Source organism: Lepidochelys kempii, chromosome 1 (genome assembly GCF_965140265.1).
Source record: "Lepidochelys kempii isolate rLepKem1 chromosome 1, rLepKem1.hap2, whole genome shotgun sequence".
Taxonomy (NCBI): Eukaryota; Metazoa; Chordata; order Testudines; family Cheloniidae; genus Lepidochelys; species Lepidochelys kempii.
Genome location: NC_133256.1, coordinates 221,590,269 through 221,612,014, shown reverse-complemented (window position 1 = coordinate 221,612,014; position 21,746 = coordinate 221,590,269). Strand labels below are relative to the sequence as shown.

General features: G+C 45.2%; 1 protein-coding gene across 13 annotated transcripts in view; it reads left to right on the top strand.

The window, feature by feature from the left end:
- CCDC91 (coiled-coil domain containing 91) overlaps positions 1–21,746 on the top strand; it is a 334,198-nt gene that overhangs the window by 226,257 nt on the left and 86,195 nt on the right. For all 13 annotated transcript variants that reach the window (XM_073315272.1, XM_073315319.1, XM_073315302.1 and 10 more), the window contains one exon: positions 7,147–7,323. In XM_073315272.1, the coding sequence (XP_073171373.1) occupies positions 7,147–7,323 (177 nt within the window). The remainder of the gene's footprint in view (positions 1–7,146; positions 7,324–21,746) is intronic.

Here is a 21,746-nt window from a genome sequence, read left to right as displayed (position 1 = left end):
ATATGCAAGCTTTTTCCACATTGCCCTACTCATATGCCTCAACCCTGGCCTGGAGACACCGCCTCTGGGGTTGAGAGGCTCGTTTAGTCCCCATTCTTCGAGTAGTAGTATCACTGTGGGTGCTCCACTGTAGGTGTGTGTCCATCCCTCTGCTGCTGGTTGGAGAAGTTCGGTAGCAGAGTCCGTCCAGCCTGTGCATGCGCTGTTCCCCGGGCTCTGCCATGAGATTAGCCAGGGTTCATTGGCAAACCCTCCTCAGTCTCCATTGCTCCTGGCTAGAGACAATGCTTTAGCTGTTTGTTAGCAGATTGGTAACCTCTTTAGAATTGTTAACTGTTAGCTACATTTGAAGCTTCTTTTTCTTTTCTTCATTTATCTTTTATTTGGCTGCTGCCTTAAAAAAAAAAAAGGGGGGGGGGGACGGGGGTAGGACTTGGTTCTTTCTTCAACCCCCTGTCAGGGGACCCCCCTGGACAGAGCCTGGCTCTCTGGGCTTCAAGAAGTGTCTCGGTTGCAAGGAATCTATCCCAGTGACTGATGGACACTCAGTGTTACTGTTGCCTGGGAGAGAAACACATCCAACAGAAATGTGGTTTGGTCCAGCAACTGAAGCCCAGATCCAGAAAAGAAAGAGAACTGAGGCTCAAAGTCCTACTCATCGAGGCAGCCCTTCAGTGGTCCCCGAGACAGTGAGAAATCTCATTACAACCGTCTACTTCAAAGGGAGGTGAGCCCAAGTAGATGTCCATGAGCCACTAATGTTAGGCCTCTAAGAAAAGGGCCATCAGTTCCCACAGTGAGCCCTGATTGAGCTGAAAATGATCTCTCAGTCACACCAGAAGCTAGTGGACATTTTACATTCTTCTGCCTCTTCCAGAGTAGGGTTTCCCTAGGGGTGCCCCTGGAACGGGTACCACAGAGCCCCCCCTTGACCCACCAGACTGGGCTCCCTTTACACTGTACTGCTTTGGCCAGCCTGCCATGCCCTCTCCCAGATTCCAGCATACGTACAGGTAGGACACACCCAGTTGCAGTACATACAGACCCCTGTGATCAGCTCTGCATGAGGAGGCTACAGCTAAGGAGCTGCTCAAGTGCACCCCCACTCTGGAGTGTAAACCCAAAATTATACTGTCTTATGCTGCACAGAGATCTGTACACCGTAAGCTCATGAAATTTGCTCCCTCCCTCAATGTGGAGAGGAAATATACAACAGCTTTTTGCTTCAAGTTATGACTCCCACACAGTGGTTTGTGATAAATCAAAACCAAATATATTAACTACAAAAGATAGGCTTTTAAGTGAATTATAAGGGATACAAACAGATCAAAGCAGATTACCTAGCAAAACAGAAACACAATCTATGCTTAATATACTAAAGAGATTGGATATAAGTAGCTTATTCTCACCCTAAATGATGATTCAAGCACGCCTCAGAGATTCTTAAGGGGCCAGTGTCACACTCCCTATTAGCAAGGCACTCTTGAACCCAGCCAAAATCATATGACAGATCCCCACGTTGGTCCCACCAACATGTAAGCAGGCTAAGAAAAAAGTATTGCATTCTGGTGAAAGACATGGAGTTTCTCTTCTCCCACTCGCCTCCCACTTCATCATAGTGGATGCAGTCAACTCAAAGGGCCTCCAACACCATTTTAAATCCACCCCCTATGACTGAAACTGGAAGTGACGGGATCTTTTTGGCAGAAAAACATACTCCTTAGCTGCTCTCCAGTTCTGTATTGCAAACTGTCAAGCCTTACTGGTGAAATACGATTATCAGAATTACTTAAAACTGAACTCCTTTATTGAGCAACTCCCAGATTCTCGTAAGGAACAATTGAAGGCCAATGTCCATGAAATCCAACTGGTGGCTAAAACATCTCTCCAGTCTGCACTTGATGCAGCTGATACAGCGGCATGTTTCATCTTGACTGCCATCATGATGAAATGAGATTCTTGGTTTCACCTATCCAGCTTCTCAAATGAGGGTCAAAGAACTGTAGAGGCCCTTCCGTTTGAAGGGACAAAGCTGTTTGTGGAAAAGACTGACACCTCTCTCCACACCTTAAAAGACTCCAGGGCTACTCTTCAATCCTTCAGGATCTTCACATTGGATATAAGAGAAAGTATAGCCTTCAGCCATCATTTAAACCCCACTCATCACAGTATCTATCTCAGAGGTCATATGAACCTCCGAGGAAGAAGTCCAGGTTCCCTAGGTGGAAATCATTGTGTTTGCAACCCATTTCCTCTCAACCTTCCACCTCAAAGCAACAGTTTTGACGGATTGGTCAAAGCGCCCATAGAACATTCTCCACAACATCACCTGATCCTGGAAAACCTCACCCCTCCCTTTGCATGCTGTCTCACCCCATTTTGCAGCACCTGAGAGTAAATAAGCTTCGGCAAATGGTGGTTGTTGGAGATCATTCGAGATGGGTACTCCATCCATTTCACCCTCCCCAAACACCTTTCCCCGTCCTCCTTCAGAGACTCTTCTCACAAGAACCTATTACGAGAGGAGCTGTAGAGCCAGTGCCCACACACCGAAGAGGCACATTTACTTTTGCTACTTCCTGATTCCTAAGAAAAAAGGAGGTTGGAGACCCATACTAGATCTCAGAGTACTCAACAAATTTGTCAAGGCTCAGAAATTCAAGCTGGTCACATTAGCAATAATGATTCCAGCATTAGAAAAAGGAGACTGGTTCTCAGTTCTCGACCTTCAAGATGCATATTTCCACATCTCAATCATACCGAGTCACAGATGGTACCTCAGGTTTATGCTAGACCGAGGCCACTACTGGCACTCCCTTTTGGCCTCTCATTGGTCCCCAGAGTATTCTCCATGGTTCTTTCAATAGTGGTGGCCCATTTACACTCACAGGGTCGTAATTTTTCCTGACCTAACTGATTGTCTTCTCAAAGTACTTTCCTTTGCCAACACCCATACCACACCGGATCTATTCCGGAATCTGGGCCTTCAAATCAATGCACAAAAATCAACATTAACATTTGTACAGAGGCTAGAATTCATAGGAGCCGACCTTGACTCTTTCATGCGAGGCGCTCCTCCCACATCACAGATTCCTCAGCCTCTCCATGCTTCTAGAGACAGTGCAATCCAGACCACAGATTTCAACCAGACACTGCCTCCAACTTTTGGGGCATATGGCCGTGGGCACATTGGTTATCGTTCATGCCAGACTGCACATGAGATACCTTCAAGCATGGTTCGGTTCCATTTACAGACCAGACAGAGACAACATAAACAAACTACTATTGATGCCCACCAAGGTCAAACAATCCTTGGATTGGTGGAAAGACCCAATAAACAACTGCATGGGAATCCTCTTTGTTGGGCTTTCCCCATCGTTACTCCTGACCATCAGTGCATCCGTCATAGGATGGGGCATACATCTCAACGATCTCACACTGCAGGACAAATGGTCTCCATCAGAGACGTGCCTTCACATCAATCTACTCGAACTCTGAGTGGTCAGAAATGTGTGCTCACTTCCTCCTGCTGATCAAAGGCTCACACACAAGTCATGATGGACAATATGGTCTGCATATATTACATAAACCGACAAGGAGGCAACTGATCACCCTTTCCATGCTTGGAAGCACTAAAGCTATGGAGCTGGTGCAGTTCCCACAATATCACAATATCAGCAGCCTACGTACCGGGAGCGCACAACACGACAGTGGATAGTCTTAGCCACAAACTGCCACATGACCACCAATGGGAGATTTGATTATACTCCATGACATATTCTGACAATGGGGGCCACCAACAATAAACTTATTAGCCAGTTACCAGAACAAAAAATGTCTACAGTACTGCTCCAGAGCAGAGATCGGATGCACATCATGGAAGACACTCTCTTCCTCTCGTGGGACAAGGGCTTTCTTTACACCTTTCCCCCATTCCCTCTATTACTGAAAGTTCTCTTGAAAATAGAGAAAAAGCAAACATCATACTGATCGCTCTCTCCTGTCCCAGACAGACATGGTATCCTTACCTGTCACAACTGGCACTATGTCCGCCAATGACTCTTCCAATCACTCCTTATCTTCTATCACAGCACAAGAGGCGCATTTTCCATCCCAACCTGAGAATACTGAAGATCTGAGGACATTCAGAAAGTGTTACTACATAGCAGAAAAGTAGCTACCTGTTGTACCTACCTACAGACGGGGACTAGATTTTGAATCCGGTGCCAGCCCTAAGGTGTCACGCTAGATATCTTTGACATTATATATAGATATCTTTGACATTATATCTGGCCATATCTATTATATAGATATCTTTGACATTATATCTGGCCATTATCTTTGAAAACTCGTGGCGAACCGGGGAAGTCCCGGATGACTGGAAAAAGGCTAATGTAGTGCCAATCTTTAAAAAAGGGAAGAAGGAAGATCCTGGGAACTACAGGCCAGTCAGCCTCACCTCAGTCCCTGGAAAAATCATGGAGCAGGTCCTCAAAGAATCAATCCTGAAGCACTTGCATGAGAGGAAAGTGATCAGGAACAGCCAGCATGGATTCACCAAGGGAAGGTCATGCCTGACTAATCGCCTTTTATGATGAGATTACTGGTTCTGTGGATGAAGGGAAAGCAGTGGATGTATTGTTTCTTGACTTTAGCAAAGCTTTTGACACGGTCTCCCATAGTATTCTTGTCAGCAAGTTAAGGAAGTATGGGCTGGATGAATGCACCATAAGGTGGGTAGAAAGCTGGCTAAATTGTCGGGCTCAATGGGTAGTGATCAATGGCTCCATGTCTAGTTGGCAGCCGGTATCAAGTGGAGTGCCCCAGGGGTCGGTCCTGGGGCCGGTTTTATTCAATATCTTCATAAATGATCTGGAGGATGGTGTGGATTGCACTCTCAGCAAATTTGCGGATGATACTAAACTGGGAGGAGTGGTAGATACGCTGGAGGGGAGGGATAGGATACAGAAGGACCTAGACCAATTGGAAGATTGGGCCAAAAGGAATCTGATGAGGTTCAATAAGGATAAGTTCAGGGTCCTGCACTTAGGACGGAAGAACCCAATGCACAGCTACAGACTAGGGACCGAATGGCTAGGCAGCAGTTCTGCAGAAAAGGACCTAGGGGTGACAGTGGACGAGAAGCTGGATATGAGTCAGCAGTGTGCCCTTGTTGCCAAGAAGGCCAATGGCATTTTGGGATGTATAAGTAGGGGCATAGCGAGCAGATCGAGGGACGTGATCGTTCCCCTCTATTCGACATTGGTGAGGCCTCATCTGGAGTACTGTGTCCAGTTTTGGGCCCCACACTTCAAGAAGGATGTGGATAAATTGGAGAGAGTCCAGCGAAGGGCAACAAAAATGATTAGGGGACTGGAACACATGAGTTATGAGGAGAGGCTGAGGGAGCTGGGATTGTTTAGCCTGCAGAAGAGAAGAATGAGGGGGGATTTGATAGCTGCTTTCAACTACCTGAAAGGGGGTTCCAAAGAGGATGGCTCTAGACTGTTCTCAATGGTAGCAGATGACAGAACGAGGAGTAATGGTCTCAAGTTGCAGTGGGGGAGGTTTAGATTGGATATTAGGAAAAACTTTTTCACTAAGAGGGTGGTGAAACACTGGAATGCGTTACCTAGGGAGGTGGTAGAATCTCCTTCCTTAGAGGTTTTTAAGGTCAGGCTTGACAAAGCCGTGGCTGGGATGATTTAACTGGGAATTGGTCCTGCTTTGAGCAGGGGGTTGGACTAGATGACCTTCTGGGGTCCCTTCCAACCCTGATATTCTATGATTCTATGATATAGCCCCTCTACCTATAATCCTAGATTATCTGTAGACTCTCAAGAAATCAGGACAATTTATTTACTTGCTAAAAGTAGACTGAGCATCAGTTGCAACCTTCTACCAGCAGATAGAAGGGTACTCAGTTTTTCCCACCTGACTACAAAGAGGTTTCTCAAAGGCATAGTGAATGTGTTTCCTCAATCCAGACATCCTACCCCCACAATGGGATCTCAACCTAGTGTTAAAAGGACTGACCAGACTTCCATTTGAACCCATGGCCTCTTGTTCTTTAACTCACCTTTCCATGAAGACAGCATTCCTAATCGCCATCACCTCTGCAAGAACGAAAGAGGAGATAGCGGCTCTGTCAGAGCATTGATCCTTCACTGTGTTCTTCCCTGGACAAAGTCACACTTAGACTACATCCAAAGTTCACTCCCAAGGTGACTTCCATATTTCACATGAATCAACTCATTTACTTTCTGACCATTTATCCCAAACTTCATCAGGATAATAGGGAAGCCATCCTCCATACACTGGACGTGAGGACAGGACAAGAATTTTTAGAAAATCTGAGACTCTTCCTCTTCCTCTCCATTGCAGATAGGTTAAAAGGCACATTGATTTCAGCTTAAAGACTCTCCAAATGCGTATGTAACTGTATCAAACTCCATTATCCAATTCATAGCACAAATTCCCATCTCCAATATGCACTCATTCTATGAGATTGGTCTCCTCGGCAGTCACCTTCTCCAAGGGTATCCCTATATCAGAAATCTACAGAGCAGCTACCTAGGCATCTGCGCATACCTTCACAGAACACTGTGCCATCCTGGGGGACTCTACCATAGATGACAGTTTCAGTACTATCATCTATCACAGACTCAATTCCGAAGCCCCAACCTCCAGCGAGGGGCACCGCTCAGGAGTCACCTACAGCGGAACACCTATAGGGACACAACTCAAAGACGAGGAAGTGCAGTAATGATGGTTCTTCAAGATGTGTTTCACTATGGGTGCTCCTCCACTCCTCTGTTTCAGAGTTTCTTGTCATTGACTCTGCAGTAGAGAAGGAACTGAGGACGTCGGCCAGCCTCATGGCTGAGCACAGGGAGCAGCACGTGCAGGCTGAACAGACACTGCTACCAAAGTTCTCCAATCAGCAATTCATTTTTTATTAACTAACAAATAGCCATGGTAATATTTTTGGGGGCATTACGGTCCTAGGCCCAGATATGCACTAGTGATATAGAAGTGAAAATGTCTGCTGCTGTTATATCGCATAAGCCTGCCAATCCTTCTAAATGAAGTGATTCAGGCATTCAGTATTTTTTGTCATTCACTTTTGCTTTATTTGTTTCAAAGATTGAAAAAGAAGTAATGCAAGAGGCCATTTTAAAAGCAGTTGAAGAGGAAAGGAGAAACATGGAGAAAATTCATGGGGAAGAAAGAGAAATATGGCAGGCCAAATGTGCCAAAGACAAAGAAAAGATTGCTCAGGCTGTTCAGGAGGCTGTGCAAGAGCAAAGAAAAACCAGTCAAGTGAGTACATTTTACCTTTGCATAGAGCTGTTTGTGTTTTTTTTATTGTTTCAAAAGCCTGGTTTAAACTCCTCTGAATGACTACATAATGTTTAGTTAGAGCCTTTAAAAATGTAAACATTCAGTTTTGATCAAAACATGTATACGGTTCTAGGCACTTTAACAGCATATTAATTACCATAAATATGTCTGTCTTTTGTATTCTCAGGACATGAAGTATCTTGTATTTATACTTAGAATTCAACATCAGATTTGTCTTTCTTTTACAATTGGTTAGAATTCCAGTGTCTCATTATTTATACACTAATTATTCTAAGATACTATATAGAATGAAGACCGAGAAAGCAATGGAGATTGGATGAGAAAACCAGTGACTATTGAGACTTTTCTAGAGAAATTCTTAAGCGATATTAATGCTCCAATGAGGGTTGAGTATGTGTTACTTATACAAGCTGAAACAGAGTCTTTCCCAACCATCCTTTAAAGGAGATAATAGCAACTACAAATTAAATATGTTGCAATAATGGTTATACATTCTTCCGAAAACCATGTTGTCTCGTCCATTATAACATCCTCTTTTTTCAGTAAGCAGCCAAGAAATCCACTGGATTGTTGGCATCCTATTTTGATATTGGTCCAAAATGTCCAAAGAATGGCTTTGAGCAAAATGAATTTAATTCAGATGTTGAATTTCTAACTTTTTACCATGATTTTGTAAACCCTACAGAAGCAAAAACAAAAACATTATCATTTAAAGCGTAACAGACTTTAGCAAGTCACAGCAAGTCTACAGAACATCTGTTAAGAAACAGGATGCATTTTCCCTACATACATTCTCCTCTTTCAGTTTAACTGGATACTGTATTCTTCTTCATTTCCTACCCTAAAGCAGTGCAAAATTATGTGTTATGCTATTAAATAAACTGGTAAATAAAGTGATTCCTGTATTGTGTCCATAATTTGTATATGTTTGGATAAACGACACTAGTAAATAAGATATCACTATAATAAAATTCTGGAAGTCAAACAAAAATGTTTTTCCTGCTGAACTAATCTGGGCGTGTCACATAGAAATTAACAGTTTATAACCGGTAGATGTTAGATGAAGCTTTAGTTTATCATATTGGTCAACTGAAAGTCAGGTGGTACATCTGACACATCTTGCAGATTATCTATTAGGACAGGCAATTAGTTTGCTAACATTGTGTGTCTGACCATAAGCTTACAAAGCAGAATCATATTTGACATTCAAGTTATTCTATCATTGTGCTTTATTCTTTTGGCAGACACAAGCAAAATTTTATTTTCTTGCAATTGCTGTTTACAAAGGATAACTCACTTAAGTATTTATTTCCAAGATGGTAAAAAGTAAAATGTATAAACAATCTGTAAGCACCTAGATCAGAGGTGGGCAAACTATGGTCCGCGGGACCGTCCTGCGCAGCTCCTGAGCTCCTGGCCGGAGAGGCTAGCCCCTGGCCTCTCCCCCGCAGCTACGCTGCTGTGCAGGCAGCACAGCTTGGGCCCGCCCATCTCCCAGGCTCTCCAATAAGCCTGTCCTGCCACTCTGAGCGGCATGGTGATGGGGGAACAGGAGGTCCTGGGGGGCAGTCGGGGGACAGGGGGCGGTCAGATGGGGCAGAGTTTCGGGTAGGAGGGAGGTCAGGAGACAGGAAGCAGTGGGGGTTGGATGAGGGTGGGGTGTTGGGGAGTCCCGGGAGGCGGGGACAGGGAGCGGGAGGGTGTTGGGTCCTGGGGGGACAGTTAGGGATGGGGGTCCCGGGAGGGGGCGGTCAGGGGATGGTAGATGGGTCGGGGGTCCTGGGGGCCCTGTCAGAGGGCAGAGATGTGGATAGGTGTCGGGGCAGTCAGGGGACGGAGCGGGGGGGTTGGATAGGGGATGGGGTCCTGGGGGGGCGGTCAGGGCAGGGGTCCCCGGAGCGGGCGGTCAGGAGACAAGGTCGGGGGGTGTTGGATGGGTCAGGGGTTCTGAGGGGGGCAGTTAGGGGTGTGAGAAGTGGGAGGGGGCGGATGGGGGTGGGGGCCAGGCTGTTTGCAGAGGCACAGCCTTCCCTACCCATCACTCCATACCATTTCGCAACCACAATGTGGCTCGGGCCACAAAGTTTGCCCACAAAGTTTGTAAGTGCAGGAGACAGAAATTTCTCTGTGACTGGCAAATATATCTAGAATCCAGTACTAGGAAAGATCAGCATGAATATCACTGACAAACCCACTTCTTTTGCTTAGCTTTCTGAAATTAACAGCAAGGGAAAGAAATAACATAGCCTATATGCTGAGAAATACAAATATATTTGAGTGCACTTTTTCATAAATTTGGAAGGTGTTCAAATATCATGGTGGTGAATGTGATATGAAAAACGTAGATACATATAACCATAGAGATTTTTATCGTGTTTTAATTTAATATGAAGAAATAGTCCAAACGGCAAACTACAAGAAGGAAGAGAAATGAAGCATGTCAGTGTTAAGGACATGGAGCATTTCTGCCCTAGCACAATAGTCTGCAAAAACAGAAGAAAAAAAGCCAATATAGACATCTCCTGTATTTAAGGTGAATAGCAATGAGACTCTATAGCATGGAATCATGACCCTAGCAAGGATGATTGAAAATAGTGCGAGAAGCTGAAGACATTTGTAAAACTCTGAAACTTCCCGTGGGATAAAAATCCACCTAGAAGTAGAGGACAGCTGAAACAAATTTTGATGTCAGAAAGTCAACCCAGAGCAAGACAATAGAATCAAAAACCCAGAAAAATCCACAACTAGCCATGAAGATCAAGGAGATTGTGCAGTTGGGCGTAGACACAGGGTTAACAATGCAAAAACAGAAATTCAGTTTGTCTTAAAACTGCCCAGGACCAAGAAAAAGAACTTCAGTCAATGCCATGCAAGTTAAAAGCTGAGAATATATATACAAATGTGAAATGCTTAGAAGCAAATATGGATTAACTAGAATGTCTGGCAAAGGAAAAGAACCTTGTCATAAAACATTTCTGCAACATGTTTGAATGCTCCAAAAATCAATGGGGTATTGTAGTACTGGAGTAGAAACTATATGTAAGAAAGATGTATTAGATTTGCATATGAGGGGGAGTAGCTCTACGCAGTATCTGTAAAATTCCAGAAAAGCTAATGAGATAAAATGTGAGTAGTGAGGATCATACAGTATAGGTATAAACCCCAAGTCTTAAGAGTACAACTATGTTGATAAGGTTGTACTACTGGCTTCAGGAAAAAACATACCAGGGCCCTGGATCCTTGTATCAGTCTCTTTGTTTTGAATGGGGAACTGAAGATTAAATGGTTTATTACATAGGAAATCAAAAAGTTGTTATTATGGAGTATTGTATTCAGAGAATTTGGAGGAAGTTGCAAAAGTTCAAGGAATTCATAGAAAACCTAAAAGAAAGTCAGTCAGTTACAATATTTATTCAAACTGCCAATTTTCACTTAAAGAAGAGCTCTGTCTAGCTCAAAAACTTGTCCCTTCCACCAACAGAAGTAGGTTCAATCAAAGATATTACCTCACCCCCTACCTTGTCTCTCTCATATCCTAAAACCAAACTCTGCTACAACGTCACTGCAGTTTTCACATAGAAATAATAAAGCACTTAGGATTCCAGTTCTGCTGGACTCAAGATAGTTATGTCCAAAGCTGACTGTGAAGAGTTACAAAGGGATCTTACAAAATGGGGTAAATTGTCAACAGAATGGCAGATGAAATTCAATGCTGATAAGTGCAAAGTAATGCACATTGGAAAACATAATCCCAAGTATAGATACAAAATGTTGGGGTCTAAATTAGCTGTTACCAGTCAAGAAAGAGATCTTGGAGTCATTGTGGATAATTCTCTGAAAGAAATCTACTTAATATACATTGGCAGTCAAAAACTCTATCAATGTTAGAAACCACTAGAAAGGGGCTAGATAATATCACAGAAAATATCATAATGCCATTATATAAATCCATGGTATGTCCACACCTTGAATACTGCATGTTGTTCTGGTGGCCCCATTTTGAAAAAGTTACATTAGAATTGGGAATAAAAAGTACAGAAAAAGGCAACAAAAATATTAGGTGTATGGAACAGCTTCCATATTAGGACTGATTTAAAAAACTGGGTGTGACGGGTTGGATCACAGAAACCCCTTGGGAGCTGCCACCTGATGTGCGAAGACTACTTCTGCCCCTGCTTTCCTGCCCTGACAGCTTAGGACTTCAGTTCCCTGCCTGGTTTGAGCCAGACCCGCTAGCCTGCTGCAAACCCAGACCCAGGTCTGAACCACGTCCCCTAACAGCTGTAGGTTTAACTGAAAGCAGCTTACAGAAGTGTTCCTGTCCTTGACACTCAGATGCCCAACTCCCAATGGGTTCCAAACCCTGAATAAAACTGTTTTACCCTGTGTAAAGCTTTTACACAGTAAAGTCATAAATTGTTCATCCTCTATAACACGGATAGAGAGAGAGATGAACAGCTGTTTGTCTCCTCCCCCCCAATTATTAATACATACTTTGGGTTAATTAGTAAGTAAAAAGTGATTTTATTAAATACAGAAAGTAGGATTTAAGTGGTTCCAAGTAGTAACGGACAGAACAAAGTGAATTACCAAGCAAAATAAAATAAAACATGCAAGTCTGTGTCTAATCAAACTGAATACAGAGATAATCCTCACCAGTTCCAATAAGCTGTCTTTTACAGACTAGTCTCTTTCTAGTCTGGGTCCAGCAATCACTCACACCCCTTGTAGTTACTGTCCTTTGTTCCAGTTTCTTTCAGGTATCCTTGGGGGTGGAGAGGCCAGCTGAAGACAAAATGGAGACATCTCCCACTGGCTTAAATAGACTTTTTCTTGTGGGTGGAGACCCCCTCGTCTCTCCTATGCAAAGTCCAGCTCCAAGATGGAGTTCTGAAGTCACTTGTCCATGCATGACTCACAGTTTTTACAGGCAGAAGCCATTGCCCACATGATATCTTGAATGTCTCTAGGAAGACTTCTTATGTGGATTGGAGCATTCCAAGATGCATTGTTCCTTAAGTGCTTCTTGGTTGGGCACTTAACTTTGCAAATTCCTTTCTCCAGGAACTGACCAAATGCTTTACTAAGGTTATTCAGAAATCAAGCCAGTACACGGCTCATATTCATAACTTTGAATACAAAAATGATACATGCATACAAATAGGATTAATAGATTCAGTAGATCATAACCTTTACATAGATATGTTACATGGCATATGTACCATAGAACATATTCCAGTTATATATATTCATAAGGCATATTTCCATAAAGCCTTATAGGGAGCACCGTCACACTGGGATTGTTCAGTTTAGAAAAGAGATGCCGAAGTGGGGATTATAAAGAGGTCTGTAAAACCGTGAATGGTGTGGGGAAAGTGAATAGTGAAGTGTTGTTTACCCTTTCACACAACACATGAATGAGGGTTCACCCAATTAAATTAATAGGCAGCAAGTTTAAAACAAACATAAAGAAGTACTTCTTCCCACAAGCACAGGCAACCTGTGGAACTTATTGCCATGGTATGTTGTGGAGGCCAAAAGTATAACTGGGTTCAAAAAAGAATTAGGTAAATTTGTGGAGGATGGGTCCATCAGTGGCTATTAGCCAGGATGGTCAGGTAGGTGACCCCGTGCACGCGGTGTCTGTAACCTCAGACTTCCAGAAGGTGGGCCTGAACAACGGGATGGATCATTCAATAGTTGCTCTGTTCTGTTTATTCCCTCTGAAGCATCTGGAAACCAGTCCCTGTCAGAAGACAGGGCGGTGGTCTAAAAGGACCATTGATCTAACCCAGTATGATCATTATTATGTTCTTATGCTGAATCATATAATATGAATTCTTTCTTTAGTTTCTAAGCAGGTTACCTAAAAGAAAACAAAAGTGTACATTTATTGAATGGTAATGACAGAAAGGAACGTAGGACTGGCAGGGACCTCATCAAGCCTAGTCCCCTGCTATCACAGGCAACGCCATCAAATGATCCGTTAATAAAGTAATCTTTTTGTAGATTCATAAAATAAGTTTTGTGTGGGTTTTTACATAATTTTATGCAAATCAAACACCCATTGAATAAAAGCAAATTTATTTAACACAACTCACTCATATTAAATAGTTACTCTCCATGTTTCAGACCTCAAGAGAGGTGTAGAGTCTGTAGTCGAAAACAGAGTCTGCTGCTCAGTTTTTATGGTGTTTTTTTTATTTATGTATTCTTGTAAGCTAATAGCTCTGGCAACAGTCTTGGAAGCTGGTTGGGGGTGACCAGAATCATTTGGTGTCCAATTAAAAAATAGTAAATTAAAGTAAAAGTTCTCGATAATTAAGTCAACTATTAAAATTTAACCTGGTTTCAGCATGATAAAGGACCTTTTTTGGGAGAGTGTGTACCATTAAAACATCATCAGCACTCCATTTGTTTTCATGAACATGTTGACTCGGGCAACTGAGATTTTTATATTAAACTAGAGATACTGTACCTTGAGGCCTCATAAGTCTGACAGGGATAAATGAGATATATTACATCACCAAGGGAATGTCAGGCTTTTGCTATAGCAGTATCTCAAGAGGATGTGAGGTATTAGTAAGTCCAAGAGACTGTTTGTTTCCTTTTAGTAAAGTATCCTGAGATTTTCAGTTTTCAAACATGTGTTATCCAGGTGGATAGTCAGATTTATAAAAGAGACCTGTTTTATTCAGGAGAGGGTTTCTCTGTATCCTCTTTATTTTTGAAATGCAGTATGGGGAGAAGACACTCTACTTCCTAAAATAAGTAGAGTCTTGATTACAGAGATACTGTAGTGTTTGCACAGTGGCCTCATGGTCTTTGTACCACACATTTAAAAGTCATTATGGGTAAGGAAGTCATATGCTCAGTAGGCTAGATGTATGCTGGCATAACTACAGTTTTTTTGTTCTATTTTAGGTACACTATATGCATCTTACAGTGGCAAACAGGGTTTACTATATTTCTAGTAGATGTCAATACAGCAAAGAATGCCTAAAAGAACAGGAAAACTATCCCACTGCATTTTTTTTTCAAAATTACATTTTTGAATTCAAAAGCAATGGGGCTGTTATGGAGCCTGTGGTAGTTAAAATGGATTGAAACTGGAGGGGGAGCTCTCACCACACTATTCAATGGTGTAATGAAGCTGTAGGGAGTGTGTTTCTCCCCCAAGCCAAGAAAAAGATGGGGAGTATCCCTGTGTGTCTATCAGAGGTCTACCTGCTCCCCTATCCTTGAACCTTTGGAAGGCCAGAAAAAACGATGGGGACATAGGATGATGCTATCCAAAATATTTTGGATAAAGTACAGAGTGTGTGACAGTCTTTTAGCAGCGTAGTTGGTAATATAAGCAGAGTAGTGCCATGAATTTACAAATTTGCAAATCTAATTACAAGCAAGGTGGACATAGAAACTTCAGATATTCAGACTTGAAAAATACAAGAGAAATAGTTGAAACAATTGAGCAAAACTTTTCTTACACCAATAAAAGACAGTAGTGGAGAAATTAATAGAAAAAAAATTGAAGTTGAAGCCCTGGAAAGTCAGGTCTACGTTATAGGTTGAGTTTAGTAGCCCTCCCAGAGAGCTGAAGGCTAAGTATCTCCTCCTATCATTTTCTAAAATTTTAAGGTCGAATTTGCAGTACTGCATTGTGGATAATTCACAGTAGTTTACCCTGAATATTAAGGGAAAGAACCTAAATCTGCCACAATCATATTCCTCACAGCAGGTAATTTAGGGACGAGAAGAGAGTTTTGATGTCTGCAAATAACTAAAAAAAAGCCTCCCATTTATTAAAAGAATCAACATAAAATCTACTTCCTTTTGGACATGAGCAAAAGGACCAAAACGTAAAGATCATTGCACTGCGAAAGTATTTCAGGAAAATTGAGGCTGCAGTACTTCACTCAGCCAAGCCACAAGTGAGAGATACTGAGATATACGAAGAAAATATATTTTGGAACACATGTTTAGCTAAGTAACTTATGGAAAAAATGTCAACTTCTCTGTAGTCTCTCCCCAGTAAGCCTCTGAGCAATCAAGACAACTGAATATGTTCAGATTACTGAGGGTTCCTGTAGTGTAGCTCCTTGCAGAAATATGACTTATAATTTATTATTTTGGAAAGTCCTATGTAATTTTATTGGCAAACCAGTAAATGTCTTAATGGTTGAAACAACTTGATTAATTAGAAATTCTTAAGATGGTACTCCCTGTGCTTGAAGGTATTTCATCAGTTTATGAATACCAGTGTGGTGGTGTTGCTCAGAAAGTAAAACTAAATGGCTGGGACATACAGCACTTAGTCCTTAAAAGTGAGTGGCTACCTCCCTGCTACTAAATGGGTTTTTTTTTGTTTGTTTTAAATTGGTATTTATACTTGTGCTGGAGGGAGTGCTTCTTTCAATGGACTTGGCAAGCCTGAATCAATTTTGGACTGAATCTCTGGAAGGACCTTTACTCCCCCTCCCCCTCCCCCTCCCCAACTCTCCATCCATATAAATGAATGAAGGGTATGTAGTGAAATGCATAAGGAACTGAACATGGACTAAAAGAGCACTTCCCCCCACCCCTTTTTGTTTGTCTGCTGTAAATGTCTTGACTGAATGGTAATATTAGTCTTGTCATATTTTTCCTCATTGTGGATAAGGTTGAAAACACAATAAATTAAAAGTTTGTCCAAAAATTATCATGGATTTATTAATCCAATTTCCAGTCTTGTTTATTACAAACACAATGGCCCTTTCTGATCCCTAGATTTAAAATAGCTCAATTTCACCATCTCTTCCCATTTTCTTTATTGCTCAGGATTAGTAGGTCTCTATAGGCGATTAAGGAAGGTAATATGAGGGAGAGGAAAATGTGTGGGTGTCACTTTTTTCTTTTTTCTTGCCAAATATAACTGCTCTAGCGGATAGTTCCCCATTGAGAATTGCTTCTGCACACCCCCCACTCTTCGGAGTTCATTCATTGGCACCACAGTTCCCAAAATCATTGAGAAATCAGCAACTATTGGGTCCAAGTGCACTCCCTCTCTCGGATCTTGACATCTGGTGTGAATTTCACACTGTGAAACCATGGAAGTCTGCTCTCGCTTCCTTTTGTTTTGGTGCAGGCAGCAGTTTTTTGAGCCGTCCTTGCATCTTTTGATACCCCTCTCCACAGTATTTATTAGATGCAGTAGGTTTTGTTAGTTTTAAGCTTTTTTGGAAAAAAAATAGTCCAGTATATAGCATTGTTTTATAATAGGCTTGCATCATTGTGGAGTCTTGTTGTTCGAGTCCACAATCATATGGATCCAGACAAGTAGTTCTGTTTTTTGGCACCATTTCCTTGCAAAATGGGATGTCAGTGATAGACCACCACTCATTTCATAAAGTGGTTGAGAAGAGCTCACTCCTCAAGGGACATCTCCACTTTCTACTGGCTTTAAACTTCAGCCCACTTTGACTGGGAGAGTTCACTGAAATGTTGACTAAAAGAGGATTCTTACAAATTCATCCAACTTCTATTACCCTGGAGTCTTTGGTTCCATGCTGTCTGGACCTGAAGTACTCCAAGCTGGTTCCCACACTGTATTTTTAATCTTTTAACTATTCCCGAGTCCTCCTCTACGGTTTGTTACTGCCATTCTGCTTCCCGGGATTGGGCCGCTGCAGAGATGATTCCCAATGGAGAAGGAAAAATTACTCAGTTGTAATGGAAGTTGTCAAAGTACACTGCCTCTACAGATCCACACTCACTGCCTTCCTCCATTGTTTGTTTTGTTTTGTTCATGATTCATGGATTGTGTTTTTTAAAAACCATAAAAATTAACGGAGGGCTTTGACCTAAATATAGTTTTACAACAAATGTTCAGAGGCAGGAGGAAATTTGGACATGGCTGCAATCGATACTGCCTTCGAGATAGATCTAGAGCTTACCACACCAGTGTGTGTGCAAAGGCAACATGCTATTTTCCGGTGAATAAGCTTCCCAGCCTTCTTTCTTATTTCTTATTATCTTTTTGCAATCCATTGGTTCTTGCTGCTGAAAACAGGAGGAAGAATAAAGAGAGGAAAAGCAGATTAAATGGCATAGGCATTTGAACCGTATCCCAGACAAGGGGACAAATATGCTCTCCATCATATCAGTTGGACTTTTACTATAGGTTTCTAAGGACACAGAATTGGGCCCTTCATATGGTGTTCTTGGCAGACTTTTTGTGAACTTTTTGATCTTTATCTGTCAGGATAAAGAGAGATTTGTACTGGATGGAAACAAAACTCCACTATTACAATGCTTTTCTTATTCTAATTTTAGGCCAAATCCTGAGGTGGTTACACTTTATTTTTTACTCCTTCCTCTAGTTAAATTCTCACGGAGGTCAATGGGAGTTTGATGCGAGAAATAACTAAGTATAAGTTGACCTACAACTTCAGAATAGCTGCATGCAGAGATCGCTAATAGGAGAGTTTGGGAGATCATAACTGATGTGACAAAGTTCCTGCTCTACCTTGGTGGGTCTTGCGCTTATTGGCGGATTTGCTCGCCTTGGAGCTTCACGGCAGCCCTCAGCTTGGCCGTTTTTCTGAACCCACAGTCCAGGTCGACGACTCCTGTGTCTGACCAGGAGTTGAGAGGATTTGGGGGGAACCCGGGCCCGCTCTCTACTCCGGGTTCCAGCCTAGGGCCCTGTGGAATGTAGCTGTCTAGAGTGCCTCCTGGAACAGCTGTGTGACAGCTGTCACTCGCTGGGCTACTTTCTCATGGCCTCCTCCCAACACCTTCTTTATCCCCACCATAGGACCTTCCTCCTGGTGTCTGATAATGCTTGTACACCTCAATCCTCCAACAGTCCGCATTCTCACTCTCAGCTCCTCTTGCTCCCAGCTCCTCACACGCACACCACAAACTGAAGTGAGCTCCTTTTTAAAACCCAGGTGCCCTGATTAGCCTGCCTTAATTGATTCTAGTAGCTTCTTGATTGGCTGCAGGTGTTCTAATCAGCCTGTCTTAATTGTCTCCAGAAGGTTCCTGATTGTTCTGGAACCTTCCTGTTGGGAAACGGGACCTCCCTCGCTTGCTCCTCAGCTATCTGCTTTCTATTCTTTCCTAAAGCCCCCTGGCCTGGATTTTTCTTACTTTTTGACCCTGACTTAGTTCCACCCCCCCACCGGGCCAGACGCTTTTTATTTTTTTTTTGTTTGTTTTTTTGCCGTTTTTCTTTGCTGCCGTTTGAGTGCTGGTCGGCTGCTAGCTTGCCGCCAGCACCCCCCCACACGCCTGCTCTCGGGCGCAGCTATTTGCCTTAGCTGAAACCCCCGGAGGAGGGGGGGAGATTGCCGACCCGCTACCCGGAGGGGGGAGTGGAAGCCCCCAGACCCAGCCGTTTTGCTGTCAGCTCGGAATTTCTTCTTATCTCTGCAACATTCTCCGCCTGCTGGAAGCCTTGGTACACAGCCAACAAAGCTGGAGAAGAAGACAGAGGACAGAGGAAATCACCCACGGAAGCTAGAAATCATCGTGGAGGGGGCTGTAAGACTGAGTAATTTTTTGAATTATACTCGCTTGGGGGGGAGTTTGACTGTGGTTTAATTGCGTTTGTGGTGGCACAGGGGGTGTGGCACGGAGCTGTCCCCCGATCCATCGGTGCCCCCCCTCAACATTATTACAACTATCACGGCCCGCCGCCGTCCGTCCCTGCTGGCAACCTGCCATCTGCCTTCGGATCCAGCTGTTTGCTTTGAACTTTGCCTTTCGGACCGGACCTAACAGCCGACCAAACGAGACTTTTTGGACAAACATGCGTGGGTCCACACACACACACACCCCCGGACTGTTTACCCCACAGCTTGCCCCTATTACTGGACCCCGATTTCTGTTTTTCCCCCCTTCCAGTCCAACCCATTTGGTACCCCCCCCCGCCTGCAACCCAGCAGGGAGGAGCAGTTAATCTGCTTCCCCCTTCCCCCTCCTCCTTCTGGTGTCTCCCCATCTCTCCCTGCTCACAATGGCGGGGAATGAGAGGAGCGAGGCCCCTCTAACAATATCAGTTGTCCCTGCCCAACCCCAAAGCCCCCCCCCACCACCACCACTGTCAAAACACCTGCCACTGCCCCCGCTGGGGCACCGGCAGCAGGAGGCACCGGGGCAATTACTGCCGCTGCTATGTCCACCGCACCCCCAGATTCTAGGAACCCCCCCCTCAGTTGGCCGGAAAGGTCAGGGCAGGAAGAAAGGAAAGAGCCCCGCTAAAACCACTAGGCCCTCCATGGCAGGGGCTGCCCCCACCGCTGTGGCCTCGTCATCGACCATGGCGTCCCTCCCTGCTGTTCCCTCCACCAGCTCTGCGAACGTCCCTCCTCCGGCCCCCAGGATGTATGCCCGGGTGGTGGCAGGCTCCCCCCTGCCTGCCGCCTCATCATCTTGCCCACCCACTGCCTCTGCTTCCATCACCAGCGACCGGGGCCCCTTCCCCACCTTGACCAGGAGGCATGGTGTCCGTTGCCTCCTGGTGACCGCTTCGCCCCACGTGGAGACATACGTGCAGGCGTTGGCGAAGGTGGTAGGACCCACGGCTATTGGGAAGGTCGTTTTTTTCTTAGCTTCGGAGGCTGCCGCCCAGGAGGCGGTGGAGAAGGGCCTGGCGGTGGGGGGGGGGGTGTTTGTCCCCCTAGAGCCGCTAGAAGACCTGGGCGTTCGCCTCGTCCTCACCTCCGTTCCTCCCTTTTTACCCAATGCTGCCCTGTTACCCGCTCTCTCCACTCTGGGGAAACTTGTCTCTGTCATCAGCCCTCTGCCGTTGGGCTGCAAGGACCCCACTCTCCGTCACGTCCTTTCATTCCGCCGGCAAGTGCAGCTTCTATCGCCTGCGGTGGTGCGTGATGGAGAGGCGCTCGAGGGGTCCTTCCTAGTCCCTTACCAAGGAGCCCGCTATTGGGTCTTTTACTCACCGGAGAGGCCCGGTGCTACCTCTGCCGTTCAGCGGGGCATGTCCGCAGAGACTGCCCTTTGGCCCAGGGGGGAGGGGCACCCAAGACCCCCGAGACCCAGCAGGACATCGGCCCCGTCGTTGCCGACGCCCCTGGCCGCCCGGCACCTGAAACCAACCCTCCTCCTACTCGACCCGCCGCTGCTCCCATCCAGGCCCAAGAAACACCTTCCCTACAACACCCAGGCGAGCAAGGGAGTCCCACCCTTGCTATTACCAATCCGTCAGAGCCTATGGAGGAGGGTGTGGCAAAGATATTACTGGGTATAGGAGAGGGCCTGCCCCTCATGCTGCCTCACCGTTACCCCCCTGAACCATCGCCTCCGCCCCCCGACACGACCCCTGCTAACCAACCCCCAGACGACGCTATGGAGGGCTGGACCCTAGTCCAGGGGAAGCGAGGCAAGTGGAAGGCTCGAGCTCCGCTGCACCCATCCGATGCGGAAGCCCCTCGGAAGACCAGGAAGGGAGGCACTGATATTGAGCCTTCCGCTACGGCCACGAGTGAGATCCATCCGCTGGTGTCGGGAGGGGAAGACAGACTGGCATTGGAGGGCAGAACCCCCCCCCTCCACGGGAGACCCTCCCTTCCGAGACCCCTGAGGAAGCTCCTTCTGCCCGGATATCACCTGAACCCCCCACGAACCCCGAAGCGACCGTTGAGGCGGGCCCTAGAGGAGAGGCCCTCGGGGTAGCAGGAGTTGGCCTCTCCTCCGTGTATGCGGAGATTGAGGCCCTAGATTTGACCCCAGTCACCCAGGGAGAGGATGATCTACTGCCGGCTGGCCTCGATCTGGGCAACCTCACCCCAGCCCCCCTTTCCCTATGCTCCCTCCCCCTAATTGCCTTCCCGGGCGAGCACCCTGCAGAAAGTGGTCCACCACCTGATGCAATGGCCGCCAAGACCACCACGGAGCCAGCGCCTAGTGTCACTGGGAGCTCCCTCCCTTACCCCTTAACCCTCGACTCTGCTCAGGAGGCACCTTCTTTTAGTTGCTCGCCTCCTGAAGCCCAGAGCCTTACCTCTGCCCCTGCCCCCACCCCGTTCCTGCCCAATTTACCTCCTCCTGCAATGCTATTGCCACCCCGGGGTTATTTTTTTCCCGCCTTTCGCAGATTCCCCCCAGGGAGCAGTCTTTGCACTTTCTAGTCGCGACCCATTAGGAGTTGCAATTTTTTCCCCGCCATCCCCTTCCACCCCAAGGTGTGAAATGGATTTAATAATCCCAGCCTGTCAGACGCCCCATCGGTGGTCCGCACCCTGCCTACCCGCCTTAGCGGACCACGAGGCTGCATTAAGAGCCCCACCAGGGAATACCCCGGAAATCGTAACCCCACCCCCCCATGAGCTGCGGCATGCACTACGGAAGTTCCTAGAACACACCCGTGGCGCCCACAA